This window comes from Gekko japonicus, unplaced genomic scaffold (genome assembly GCF_001447785.1).
Source record: "Gekko japonicus isolate JY-2015 unplaced genomic scaffold, Gekko_japonicus_V1.1 scaffold901, whole genome shotgun sequence".
NCBI classification, from domain to species: Eukaryota; Metazoa; Chordata; class Lepidosauria; order Squamata; family Gekkonidae; genus Gekko; species Gekko japonicus.
The window spans coordinates 464,179-478,599 of NW_015173701.1; the positions used below are offsets into that span (position 1 = coordinate 464,179).

A 14,421-nucleotide genomic window follows, 5' to 3' on the forward strand; every position below is an offset into this window, starting at 1 on the left:
AAGATATTCGGTAAACTGGATCTCGCCAGGCTTATCAGCAGTTGCCAGTGGATGAGGCGACTGCTGAAGCGCAAACGATTGTGACCCACCGGGGTGCGTTTAGAACCAAGCGGCTACAATTCGGGGTGAGCGTGGCACCGGGACTTTTTCAACAACTGATGGACTCTTTGCTTAAAGGAGTCCCCGGCGTCACCCCATTCTTTGATGATGTGCTGATTGCCGCTGCGACGCCGGCCGACTTCGCGGACTGCCTCCGCACGGTGCTCCAGCGTTTCCAGGATGCGGGACTAAAGGTCAAACTGGACAAGTGCCGGCTGGGGGTGCCATCTGTGGACTTCCTGGGGTTCACGGTGGATGCGGAAGGCCTCCACCCGACCAGGGACAAGGTCAAGGCAATCGTGGAAGCTCCACCACCGAAATCCAAAGCAGAGCTGCAGGCGTTCTTAGGGATCCTTAATTTCTACCACACCATTCTGCCCCACAAGGCGGCGGTAGCGGAACCCCTACATCGCCTCCATGACAAGCAGGCCCCCTGGGTCTGGGGGCCCCGCCAGGTGGCCGCTTTCCGGAACATTAAGGAACTCCTGATCTCGAACCCGGTCCTGGCCCATTTCAACGAGGCTCTGCCGGTCGTCTTGGCATGCGACACCTCTCCTTACGTCATTGGGGCAGTGCTGGCGCATCGTCTCCCTGATGGCCAGGAGGTCCCGGTGGCGTATTACTCGCGCACCCTATCTGCAGCCGAGCGGAACTACGCCCAGATAGTTCGGGAAGGACTAGCCATTGTTGCAGGGGTCAAGAAGTTCCACAACTTCATCTACGGCCGGCCTTTCACCATCGCCACATGGTCAACCCACTACACAATAACCTCATTGGTTGTTAATTGTAAGTAAGCGTGGCTATGTTAGCCCAGGAAGGTTTAAAAGGAGCTTAGCTCCCAATGTTAAACTGTTCTGGTTATGACTTATTGCAAGCGCTTGTTCGTACCTACAATAAAGCTGTTCACTTTGTTGAAATCACTCTCTGGATCTTTGTTAGCGGCGATCTAACAATTGGCGACGAGGATGGGATGTTAGAGCAGGTAGGCAGCCCTGCTTAACAAACCCCACGACGGACGAGGATGAACACAGCGCCGTGGCCACTCCAGCGGAGGCACCGCCAGCACCGGTGAACGAGCCTACCGGGATGGCCAGTAGCCAGATGTTCGAGGCATTCGAACCCATGACAGAGGATTGGGATGCATACCTTGCACGGTTCAAGTTCCACTTAGAGGCCAACGACATCAAGGAGGAGGCGAAGAAGCGAGCCAGCCTGCTGAGTTCATGCGGGAAAAGAGCGTTTTTGACATCGCCAGGTCGTTGGTAGCTCCAGCTGACATCAAGACGGTGCTGTTCCAGGAGCTGACAAAAAAGCTAAGGCCCATTTCTCCCTGCAGCCATCAGAGATCGCCTGCCGGCACGTCTTCTACAAAAGGAGTCAGGCAGCGAGCAAGTCCATTGCCGAATTTGTGCTGGCCCTGCGAAAGGCAACGAGGCCGTGCAATTTCACCAACATCAAGGAGGCCCTCAGAGGCCGACTGGTGTGTGGCCTTCGCAATGAGAGGCTGCAGCAGCGGTTGTTTGTGCGCACAACCCTAACCTGGGCTGTGGCATACGAAGAGGCTGTCGCAGCAGAGGTGGCAGATAAATCCACTAAAGAGGTCCGACAGCGGCCGGTGTTACCTGGTGTTACCAGGGTCCTGACAGCGAAAGCGTTCATGTGGATGATGACGTCAACGTAGTAAAGGCGGGAGCAGACAAGCGGACCCCAATGAAGACTGCGTGGAGTAAGCCGTGTTCCGGATGTGGTGGGAAACACCACCACGACCAGTGCTGGGCAAAAGATGTCGAGTGCCGAGCATGTGGGTGGCGAGGCCATTTGGCCAGAGTCTGCAGATCAGCAGACAAGCCTTCTTCACCCTCATCCATGAGGAAACAGCGATCCCGAGCAACAGAGGCCAACTGCCAGATGACATCAAACCTGACAAGCGCATCAACTGTTTTTTGCACCAGTTGTCAGGGAAAGATCTCCATCACCCCTCTCCTCGATGGCATGCCCTGCAGCATGGAGGTCAATTCAGGATCATCCGTCACAGTGATCTCTTCGACAATATGGCAGCGGCTGTTCCCTACCTGGAGTCGGCGGCGGCTCAAGCCTGCGGACACAAGGGTGTTTGACTTTCAAGGAAAGAGAATTCCTTTGGCGGGAAGGGATACTGTGAAGGTTGAGTTCAAGGGAAAATGTGTTACCCTGTCATTGTTGGTTGCAGAAGGGGACCGGGTCAACCTACTGGGGTTAGACTGGTTCGAGCCATTAGGCATTGGAATTTATGGAGTAAACGAACTGACTGAAAATAAATGGAATATGTTGTATGATGAGTTCCCTGAGGTGTTTGGGGATGGATTGGGAAGGTACAAAGGGCCCCCAATTGCATTTGAGTTGGATCCGACACCGATACGATTAAAGTATCGGAAGGTGCCCCTCGCCTTAAAGCCACGGATCGAAACGGAACTGGACAAGATCATTGAACAAGGAGTTTTGGAACCGGTGCCTTTCAGTGGGAGACCCCCATAGTAACACCGGTCAAACCGGACGGGTCTGTGCGAATATGTGCAGATTATAAGTGTACTCTAAACAGAGCTTTGCAGCAGCACTCATACCCGGTCCCAGTAATAAGTCACATTCTGGCTTCCCTGGGGGGAGGGAAGGTTTTTGCTAAGCTTGACTTGGCTCAAGCTTACCAGCAGCTGCCGGTGACCCCAGAGGCAGCCGAAGCACAAACAATAGTAACCCACAGAGGAGCGTTTAAAGTAAACCGGGAAGGTTTAAAAGGAGCCTGGCTCCCAATGTTAAACTGTTCTGGTTATGACTTATTGCAAGCACTTGTTCGTACCTACAATAAAGCTGTTCACTTTGTTGAAATCCCTCTCCGGATCTTTGTTAGCGGCGATCTAACATTTGCTTTGACACTTGAGGGCAAAAAATGATCTGAAATTAAATTGATTCATGGGAATATAGATACTGCTCCCCCATTTTATAATGAGGCAGCAGGCCTTAGATTCACAGCTGTGAGCAATATAAAGGGAACCAAAAGATGACTCTTGACATTGAAATATCCTGGGATAGTTTATAGGCTGGGCACCTGTACTCTTACTTAGCACATTGGTCAATGTAGACTTAGGTAAGGGCTTTGCTGCCACTCACTTTTGGGCACTGTTTGCAGATCCTCTTGAAAGGCTCACTCGCTATATCGGTGGGCTGAGGTGTTTCCAATATGGCAGCCAGCGCTTCCTGAAGACTCTTCTCAGGTAATTCTTTGGATCCAGGCTCTTGAGCCACAAGCTCAAGATATTGCCTGAGGAAAGAAAAGAAGCTGATGATGATAAGATCTTTCGTCTCCATCTGGTTGTGTGAATAGTCCGATCATGTTTCAGTATGCTAACGTCAAGGTAAAGAGATATACAAGTGGGCAAAGGCCTTGGAGGTTTTCAGTTGAGAGGGTCTAACCAGACAATATGCTCAGAGTTCAGTGCATGGAGCTTCCAGCATTTTCCTAAACTCACAAGGTATGAGAGCACTCCCCCGAATTGGGATCGAGGCCATGTAGGGTTGCCAACCTCTAGGGAGCACCTGGAGATTTCCTGCTATTACAACTGATGTCCAGGCAACAGAGAACAGTTCCCCTGGAGAAAATGGATGCCTTGGAGGTGGACTCTGTGGCATTATACCCTGATGATGTCCCTTCCCTCTCCAAACCCTTCCCTCCCCAGGCTCCACTCCCACAATCTCCAGGTATCTCTCAACCCAGAGCTGGCAACCCTAAGGTTGTGGCACCCCATTTCTCTCATATTATTTTCTTCCATACGATTTTCCCAAATTGAAACTTCCCTTGCAGCCGCCATTTATCCTTTTGAAAATGTACATGAACTGGGACACATTTTGACATACTGAAGAATGGTGAGGAGACCTCAGAAGCAGACATTTTTGCCAGTTTCTTTCCATACTTCTGTGCCTTCTTTTGGCTTGTAAGTTTCACCTCAAACCTGCCCTTTGGCAACCAAGGGCATCAAGATTACCCAGGACTCAATTTTCTAACCCTGATTAAGATGGCATCATTTAACGTCTCTCACACATGCAGACTCTATTGAAGGAACCCATGTGGGACCTACCTGGAGGTGATGTTGACTCCAATGGAAGATTTCAGGCTTAGTGAGATCACATGATTTTCTTCAGCCAATGCAGATTTGAGGAGACTTCCTTCCATAGAGTAAAGACTTTTACTTGTGGGTTGCCACAGGAGTCCAAAAATCTGTGGAAGGTAAGGGCTTTATCTTTTCTTTTCTCCACTATCCTTTTTAGTGTTGGATACTTTTGAAAGATGTCTATTTATTTCATTTATATCTTGCCTTTCTTCCTAATGGGGCCCCAAAAGCCTTGTGTTGTTCTTCTCTCTGCCATTTCTGTGCACTATTATTTTATATTTTTTTAAAAAAATAGGGTTTGTGATACAGTAAAAGCCATACTGACATTTACCCCTGAGAATGCTTAACACTGTCATTAAAACTGGTGAACTAAATGAGGTAAGCACCCATAATCTGTTTTTATATTTCCCATCTTTAAACATATACAGTGTGTCTATCAGCCTTTTTTGCAGAAGGGAGAAGTGCCATTTTGCTATTCTCTGTCTTTCCTGGTTTGCTGTGGTAGAAACTGTGCTGATTTTTCACCAGTTATTTACTTTGAATGTAGTTCTGTGAGAATGGTCTTTTAATTTGTGTAGACCCCAGCACAAAGGTTCTGTAAGAGAAAGTCCTCCCACCATATCAGCAACCTAATATATTTCCTCCTCCCTTTTGATAGAGTCTCCTTTCAACCTCTCAACAAATCTACTACTTCTTATACTCTGTGTTCTGTCTTAGCTGTCCACTGATAAGATTTGAGTGTGAAGAGGTAGTATGGGAAGAAACACAGTTAATAAAATAAAATAAAATAAAAGGGCACGAATTAAATTAAAGATACTACAAGTTAAAAAAGAAAGAGGAGGTCTAGGTTTACCAAACTGGCGTCTTTACTACCAAGCGGCAACCATGAGCTGCATTAAAGACTGGATGCAACTAGAAAACTGGAGAACTTTAGATCTAGAAGGCCATGGTATGGAAAGGATAAAGTACATACGAATTTTCACAATCATATACTTAGATCAGCACTAATAAAAGTATGGAAGGAAATAAAAGATAAATATTATACAAAACCCCAAGATGGGTGTCCCCCTTAGAATCGTTTATAAATCCCAAACTAATGACAAAGGAAAAAGCTATATCACATGATACTCTGCTGGACGAAAATAATACATTAAGACCAATAGAAAACTTAAAAGTTAAAAACATTCACCTTACATGGTGGGAACAAATACAACTACAAGACAGGTATAACAAAAACAAAACAGTTGAATTTTTAAAATCTAAATCTGAATTTGACAAAATTTGGCTCTCCTCAAATGACAAATTAATTCAAAAAATATATAACTTCTTACTAGATGACTACTTGCAAGATGAAATAATAAAAACCACAATGATTATGTAGATGAAAGATATGGGAAAGATTATCCAAACTGATGACTGGCAAAAAATATGGAAAGCAATGAAATTGATGAGAGCAGTAACTTTTAAAGAAAATATATTTAAAATATTTCACAGATGGTATTGGACACCAGAAAAGATAGCTAAAGCGTATAAAACACCAAATAAAAACTGTTGGAGATGTAAAGCGAATGTAGGTACATTTTTTCATATGTGGTGGAAATGTGGAAAAATCTGTAAATTTTGGCAAAACATAAGTAATATAATAATGGAAATATTAAATATCAAGTTGAAACCATGTCCAGAGATTTATCTGTTAAATATAATTCCCAAGGAATACAAAGAAAATGATGTATATGTACTAACTTATATTCTCACAGCAGCAAGAATTCTAATAGCAAAGTATTGGAAACAAGAGAAGATACCAACGAGAAAAGAATTAGCTATAAAACTTTTGGAGGTTGCAGAAATGGACAAATTGAGTGTAATATTTCAAGGGAAAGATGATAAAATATTTCCAGAAAGGTGGGCTAGGATATATAAATGGATAAAGGAAAAGAATAAACAATAGACTCAGTATTGTTTTCTGTATATAATATTAGTATATGTATGCTTTGTAAAATGATAAATAAAACTTACAAAATAAATAAATAAATAAATAAATTGACTTGCTTTGTTCACACAGCTGAATCCAAATTTTGATCTTCTGCAGCTATGAAGGTCTTTTGTCTTCTGAACAGAATCCTCGGAGGCAGTGTAGGTTACTTGACAACTCCCAGAAATGTCCTCCTGAACAAGATAAACAGTACAGCATGAACTGAGCTCTTAGTATTTATTACTCTTCATTCAGATTATTTTTATAAATAGTATTCTGGGGTTGAATACCTTTTTAAAAAATCCACTTCCCCAATTAATAGGCGTAGACTCTATGAGCTACTTTTCCTCCATGTTATTGTTACATATAGGATGTTAAGAACATAAGAACATAAGAGACGCCAATGTTGGATCAGGCCAAAGGCCCATCCAGTCCAACACTCTGTGTCACACAGTGGCCAGAAATACCAGTGCCATCAGGAGGTCCACCAGTGGGGCCAGGACATTAGAAGCCCTCCCACTGTTGACCCCCCGCAAGCACCAAGAAGACAGAGCATCACTTGCCCCAGAGCCCCTATCTATACCTTGTGGCTAATATCCACTGATGGACCTCTGGTAAAGGTAAAGGTAAAGGTAAAGGTTCCCTTGCTCGAAAGCCAGTCGAATCCGACTCTAGGGTTGCGGTGCTCATCTCCGTTTCCAAGCCGAAGAGCCAGCGCTGTCCGAAGACGTTTCCATGGTCATGTGGCCGGCATGACTAAACACCAAGGCGCACAGAACGCTGTTACCTTCCCACCGAAGTGGTACCTATTTATCTACTTGCAATTTCTTGCTTTCGAACTGCTAGGTTGGCAGGAACTGGAACTAGAGACAGGAGCTCACCCCGTCTTGCGGCACCCGGGTCTTGAACTGCTGAACTACTGACCTTCCACAGCCTGCAGTTCAGCGTCTTAACCACTTGAGCCACCGCAGCTCCATTATAGGATGTTAGTGGGTTGAATATTATTAAAAATTCACATTTCCAATATTTTCCCAATTAACGATTTCCATGTGAAATGTACAATGCTCTGTGTTGATTTTATGAAGTATGAAAGAACTTTGGTGAAAATGAAAAGGGACTTGATGGGCCTGGGCCAGTAAGAGACATTAGACCGACAAAATCTTGCTATGTTATTACTCTAGAATTTTGGCTTGATTTTGTGATATGTAAGTTTTGATGCACGTGGGAAGGGCTTGATCTTGTCAGATCTCGGATCGGGGGGGGGGGAGGCTGTGGCTGAACATCTGTTTGGCATGCAGAAGGTCCCAGGTTCAATACCCAGTATCTCCAGCTAAAAGATCTGGTGGTAGGTGATGTGAAAAACCTCTGCAGAATAGCCTGGAGAGCTGCCACCAGTCTGAGTAGACGACACTGACTTTGGTGGACCAAGGTTCTGATTCAGTATAAGGCAGTTTCATGTGTTCCCGGAAACAAGCAGGCTAGGTGCTTGGATTGGAAACCACCAAGGAAGACTCTGCAAACTATCTCTGCTTCTCACTTGGGTTGAAAGCCCCTTTCTAGGGTCGCCATAAATTGGTTGCGATTTGATGTCACGTGCATACATATACATCTTGAAAGAAAAGTATTGTTCCAGTGCTGAAATTATAGCTATCCAAGGACACAAAGATTCCTGGTGACATAAAATTTCATTATTTACCTCAGTCTTTTTTCCAGGATGGGTCTGAAACTGGAGAAGGCTGGCAAGGCCTCGCTTCAGCTCCAGAGTTAGAGGGCTTGTTGCTTTGTTTTCATAAAAGCCTTCAACCTGCAAGGTGAAAGTCAAGCTTTATGGGAGAGAATCCATATGGAGCTGAGGAAAGAGTCACAAGAAAGTCGGACATGCTACAAAGCCTCAGTGTACCAGTGAGTAATCCTTGTACATCCTTTCCTCTCTTTGGTAGCTTTTCCAGAACACATGATCCCAAAGTACAGTGGTATAAGGTAGAAGAAAATACAGATCAGTTTTGTGCAACTGCAAGAACTATGGAAAACATCAGTTTTTTTGTTATCAGTGTGTCAGAGATACATGCTAGTAGTAGAACAAGTAAAACTCAATTGTGGCACTGAGAATATAAGACGAGCCCTGCTGGATCAGACCAACAGTCCATCTAGTCCAGCATCCTGTCTCACACCAGTTCCTCTGGACAGCCAACAACAACAACCAAGGCCTTCCCCTGATATTGCCTCCTGGCTCTGAGATTCAGAGGTTTGGTGCCTTTGAATATGTAGGTTCCCCTCAGCTGCCATGGCTAGGAGCCATTGATACAACTTATCCTCCATGAATTTATCTAATCCCCCTTTAAAGCTGTTTATTCCTGTGGCCATCACTATATCCTCTGGCAGCAAATTCCACATTTAATCACTCTCTGTGTAGAGAAGTCTTTCCTTTTATTCATCCTGAACCTACTGCCCATCAGCTTCACTGGAGAGGGAGAAAAAATTTCTCTTTGTCAACTCTCTCCACCCCATAATTTTATAAACTTCTATCATGGTCCCCCTTAGTCATCTCTTTTCTAAAGTGAAAAGTCCCAGACTCTTCAACCTTTCCTCATATGGAAGGTGCCCCAAGTCCCTAATCATCTTAGTCCCCCTCCTTTGTACTTTTTCCAGATCTGTAATTCCCTTTCTAAGATACAGTGAAGAGAATTCCAAATGAGGCTGCACCACGGATCTATACAGGGGTATTACAATATTGGCTGTTTTATTCTCACTCCCTTTCCTAATAATCCCCAACATAGATTTTGCCTTTTTCACCGCTGCAGCACACTGGGTTGACACTTTCACTGAGCTATCCGCTACAACTCCAAGATCTTTTTCTCCCTCAGCCTCAGCAAGTTCAGACCCCATTAGCCTATACTTGAAGCTGGGATTTTTTTGTCCCAATGTGCATCACTTGACACTTACCAACATTGAACTTCATTTGCCACATTGTCGCCCACTCACCCAGTTTGTGGAGGTCCTCTTGGAGCCCCTCACAGTCAGCCTTGGTTTTCACCATCCTGAATAATTTGGTGTCATCTGCAAACTTGATCACTACCCTACTCAGCCCTAGTTCCAGATCACTGATGAATAAATTAAATAGTACCAGCCCCAATATTGATACTTGTGGGACCCCACTGCTTACTTCCCCCCACTGTGAGAACTGTCCATTGATCCTTACTCTTTGCTTCCTGTCATTTAATCAGTTTTTAATCCATAAGAGAACCCGTCATCTTCTCCCATGACCGCTAAGTTTACTCAACAGTCTTGGGTGAGATACCTTGTCAAAAGCCTTTTGAAAGTCCAGGTATATGTCTACTGGGTCACCATTTGCTACATGCTTGTTCACTTTCTCAAAGACCTCCAGAAGGCTTGTGAAGCAGAACTTCCCTTTTCTGATTTTTCCTCAGCAGGCTTTGTCTCTCTATGTGCCTATAACAATTCTATCTTTGATTACAGTTTCTACTAATTTGCCTGGGACAGACATTAGACTGACTGGTCTAATTTCCTGGTTTCTGGCAAAAAGACTCGGTTTAAGATTTTAATTTTTTTTGCCCTTACTGCTACGAGTAGAAAGGTAATGATCTCATTTTGGTGCATCTGAAGAGCCAGTCTTTCATAAATGGATTTTATCTTCATGAGTGTTCTGCCCTATGCATATGTAGTGAGGGCTGGGATGTTCCTGGGAGTCTTCATTTAATTAATATAATGTATAACTTCAGAGAAACAACCATTCTAACCATAGTCATCAAGGACTAATTACTTGTTGTTGTTGTTCGGTTGCACAGTTGAGTCTGACTTTTTGTGACCTTATGGACCACATCACACCAGGCCCTTCTGTCTTTCTCTGTCCTTCGGAGTTTCCTCAGTTTCATGTTCATTGCATCGATAACACTATCTAACCATCTCATCCTTTGACGTTCCCTTCTTCTGTTACCTTCAGGCTTTCCCAGCATCAGGATCTTTTCCAGTGAGTGCTCCCTTCTCATTTGGTGGCCAAAGTATTTGAGTTTCAGCTTCAGTGTCTGGCATTCCAGGGAACACTCAGGGTTGATTTCTTTTAGGACTGACTGATTTGATCTCCTTGTAGTCCAAGGGACTCTCAAGAGTTTTCTCCAGTACCATAATTCGATAGCATCTATAGCCCTATCCTAATTTTAACTGTGAAACATGTAAAAGCATAAAATGATTGGGTGACTGTCATATACAGTAACTTCCGTCTCCTCCTCTGAGCTTTTAGTGGGTTAGACTGTGGAGGTGGAGGGTACATTACTTATTTACTAGCAGGGAGTGGCCACTTACACTGCTTGTACTCCCATCAACTGGTGGAAATCAGTCTTTATAGACTGAAGAGTTTCTCCTTACGGTGGTAACCACTGTGCACATAAAAATTACTATACCACTGAGAAAGGTTGACCGTAACTCATCTGTATCTAGAAGAATGCTGGCTAGCTTGCATGAATCAGAAGCTGGAATGAAAATGAGATTATTAAATAGCACAAATAAATATTAACATACCTTTCCATTATACCAGTGAAGGAAAATAGGCTGTTGCAGTTCAGTGGTGTTTGGAGAAACGTCTGTGGAGGGACTGCTGTTATTAGTCTGATTCTTCTTGTGTTCTGGCTTGTGATGGACTTGTAGGTTATGTATCTAAGATATACAAATGGACAGAAGGACATCAGGAGGATTCAGTGCTATGTAGCATGGATTCTGATAGCCACTGATCTCAAGGAGAATGGCTTTGCATCTGTTTTTATTTCATTTCCCATCATTGCCCAGTTGGACTGAAGGATTGTGCTGGGTTGCCACCAATATGCTGATGACAACCAGCTGTATCTGTTGATGGACGGCTGACTAAACACTGCCCCATATGTTTTGACCAGGGCTTTGGAGGCCATGGCTGGCTGGTTAAAGCAGAGCCAGCTGAAACTAAGGGGGGTGGGTTTGAATCCAACTCCCAACTCTTTATAGGGCGTTATTAACGCCAATGCTGACAGTAAAGAGCTTGGGCGTGATCTTGGATGCCTTGCTTTCCATAGAGGCCCAAGTCACGAATAAGTGTGTGCATTCGGCTATAGCCGAACCAAAAAGATACCCAAAAAATACCTTGTTGCTATTTATCGGGTATCACATAAGCCGAATTCGGCTACTGGTATAGCTAAACTTGAAAAAGCCGATATTATCCGGCTTTTTTTGGAGGGGGTTCTTTTTGCTATACTGAAAAAAAGACTCAAACCTAGCAGCCTGAGCCGCCAGTCAGCTGTTGGGTTTAAATGCCTGAATTCTTGTGTTCTGGCTTCTGATGGATCGGGGAGGGAAAGAAAGGCCTTTTAAACATGCCTGAGTTCCCCTTCTGATCTTCTCCAAGTGTCCCGCTGCCACGGGGAGGGGAAAAAAGGCATTTTAAATGTGCCTGGGTTCCCTGCCTGCCCATCTCCAGCTAGGACATATGAGCTAGAGAATGGAAGGCAGAGAGAGAAATTGGAATCCAACTCCCAACTCTTGATAGGGCGTTATTAACGCCAATGACAACGCCTTGTCAATTTCACTCTCAGCTGATTAGCAGGGAGTGAAATTGACAGGGAAATCTATAGGGGCTACCAGCAGGAAAGAAGGCATTTTAATATGCCTCCTTTCCCTCTGGTGGTGTAAATCAGCCCCAAATATATTCAGCAATGCTGGCTGAATATTTCCCCAATCTGAATACCTTACCGGTATTGGACTGGGGAAATTTGGCATTTACCGATATTTTTTGGGTCTGATGTACCCGAAGCCAAAAAATACCGGCATTTTTTTTTTGCACACCTCAAGTCACAAATGTTGCCAGATCAGCTTTCTATCATCTTCAGATGACCTTTTAAAAACACACAGAAAACCGCTTCCCTTCACTAGAGATGTGAAGGCTTGGGGGGGGGGGGAATACACAGAACAAAATCAGTTAAAAATCCAGTTTTTTCCTTTTTTCCCTCCAAGGCCTCCCCCCCTCCAGTTTTTCTGATGGAAAAACTGAAACATTTGGGGAGCACTGAGAAAAAACTCCTAAGAAATATTTTATTTTTTAGAATGAGTGAAATGCTTTTAAAGACACAGTGGGTATGCTGTAGATGTATACAGCTCTTAAATCCAAGACACAGTTTTGCACCTAGAAGGATACCCGGTCTTCATGAGGGCAGCATGCAGGGCTTTCATTGCTTCTGTGACCCTTTTGGCCTAACTCTTCTCTTGTGGTTGACTTTTTTGCCTCTCCCTCAAACCACTACAATGCCTATACCCACAGACCGAGAATCAGGTAGATTATTGTCCTACCTTGCTGGAGGGGGAAAAAAAAGAATCAGAAGGAGGTTGTGCAGAAACTGCACCAAAGTCTCAAAGGAAAACTCTGAAAGTTTCATTGAGGACTGGGCTGTGTAGATGTAGTTCCAGGTAGATATTGTCTTTCTTCTGTGTAGCTGTGTAGATATTGCTATTGACCAAATATTATTTTTTTCCCATTGCCAAAAATGAAAAGCATTGGAATATCCCAGCCCAGGTTATCTCCAGACAACCCCGGTGCTATTTGCAAAGGGTCTCTGTTTATGGCAGGCATAACTTGTGAGAAAATAATCCTACATCTTCAAAAACTGGTTGCCAGCCCCAGAATGATGATGGGAGTTGGTGGTGCCAAAAATGGAGGGAACTACAAAATCCTGGACCACAACAGACAATTTGTAATAAGAGAGCTTTTAAGCAACCTGTCACGTGTTTCTCATACTCAGATCCCCAGTCTGTCATGGAAGGCTGCTGGGTGACATGCTGTCAGCCAGATCTACCTCAGGGTTGTTGTGAGGATAAAACGGAGGACAGGAGGACAATGGAAGCTGCTGTGGGTCCCTACTGGGGAGAAAGACTGGGTATGACATTTGTTATAAATCTAATTTTGCATACAGTTCATAAAAAATGATGATAACTATTACTGTTGCTTCATCAAGTATTGCTGCAACACTTTTGGCAGGTGGAAGACTTGATCATTCAGTATTCAGAATGCTGTTAAATATTGCAAGCATGGCAATCAGGGCTAGGCTCCTTGTATCTATAGAAGCCATCACAATTGTGTAAAAGATGCATGAGCAGCTTTCCTCCCTCTTTCCAGACAAGCTCTGCCTGTCAAAATTCCCTCCTCATCTCTGTTTACACAGCCTGTGCCTCTCGGTATTACTCTCTGTAGCCATGAGTCTAATTTTGTAACACACATGTATGTGTCTTTTTTTACAGGATACACTTCTTGCATCAGATGAAGTGGGCTCTAGTTCACAAAAACATCATGTCAGTAAGAAATTGATTTGTTTATCCTTGTACCTTTATCTAGCACAAAAGTGGCAGGGGGGCAAACTGGGCTATGTAGTGGTGCTGGATGCGAAGTACTGGGATCATTGGGACTGATTTTGCTGACATTATCTAAAAATATCGCATTATTTGTCATTTTAAAAAGTAGCCCTTACAAAAGGCTGTTAGATGTTCCCCCAACACAACAACAACAACAACAATCTAGTGCCTGAACTGGGAGTTCTAACTTCTGTTCCATATGTATAACCACTAAAACTGATTAACATTCCACTACCATGCACATAGAGGATGTGATGGGGGAAGCATCCTTTTACTACTTTGTTAGATCATGGGGAAATATTAATCCTCCGTTCTGTTCATAATATTAAAAAAGCTTTGTTACTATACTGCTACTAAGTACATTCTAAGTTGCCAAGCAGGATATGGATAAGAAGGAGTTCAGACAAAGACTTGGAAAATAATGGGGGTGGGGACATGGAAAAACTAGAAGGGGGAGGGAGAGAAAAATGAAGGCAGATCATGAAAGAAACAGAAATGAACGAAGAAAGAGAAAAGCATGGAAAAGGAAAGAAATTAAGGAAAAGAGAGGGAAAGGTGGTTTTTATCTTGCTGTGACACACTAACAACCACTTGGCAAGAACTGGCTGGACAGATAAAAACACTGAAACTGGGTACGAGGAAAGGAAGAGGGAAAGGATAGACTGCTGGAGCAACAACCTTGTTTGTAGACTGCAGCCTGGCAATGACTTACCATTAAGGGTGTGCAATTTTTTTAATTGGTATTTTTCAATTCAGGTCTATTGGACCCAATAAAATTTCAGCGTTTTCAAAAAATCCAAGATTCCAATACCAGTTTTTTTAAAA

General features: G+C 43.8%; 1 protein-coding gene across 1 annotated transcript in view; it reads right to left on the reverse strand.

The window, feature by feature from the left end:
- The window catches only part of LOC107120526 (microsomal triglyceride transfer protein large subunit-like), a 64,744-nt gene that overhangs the window by 44,284 nt on the left and 6,039 nt on the right, over window positions 1-14,421 (reverse strand). Inside the window, exons 3-7 of the mRNA XM_015423245.1 lie at window positions 10,750-10,884; window positions 7,910-8,017; window positions 6,291-6,407; window positions 4,209-4,348; window positions 3,244-3,394 (exon numbers count right to left, since the gene is read on the reverse strand). Coding sequence (XP_015278731.1) covers window positions 3,244-3,394; window positions 4,209-4,348; window positions 6,291-6,407; window positions 7,910-8,017; window positions 10,750-10,884 — 651 coding nt within the window. The remainder of the gene's footprint in view (window positions 1-3,243; window positions 3,395-4,208; window positions 4,349-6,290; window positions 6,408-7,909; window positions 8,018-10,749; window positions 10,885-14,421) is intronic.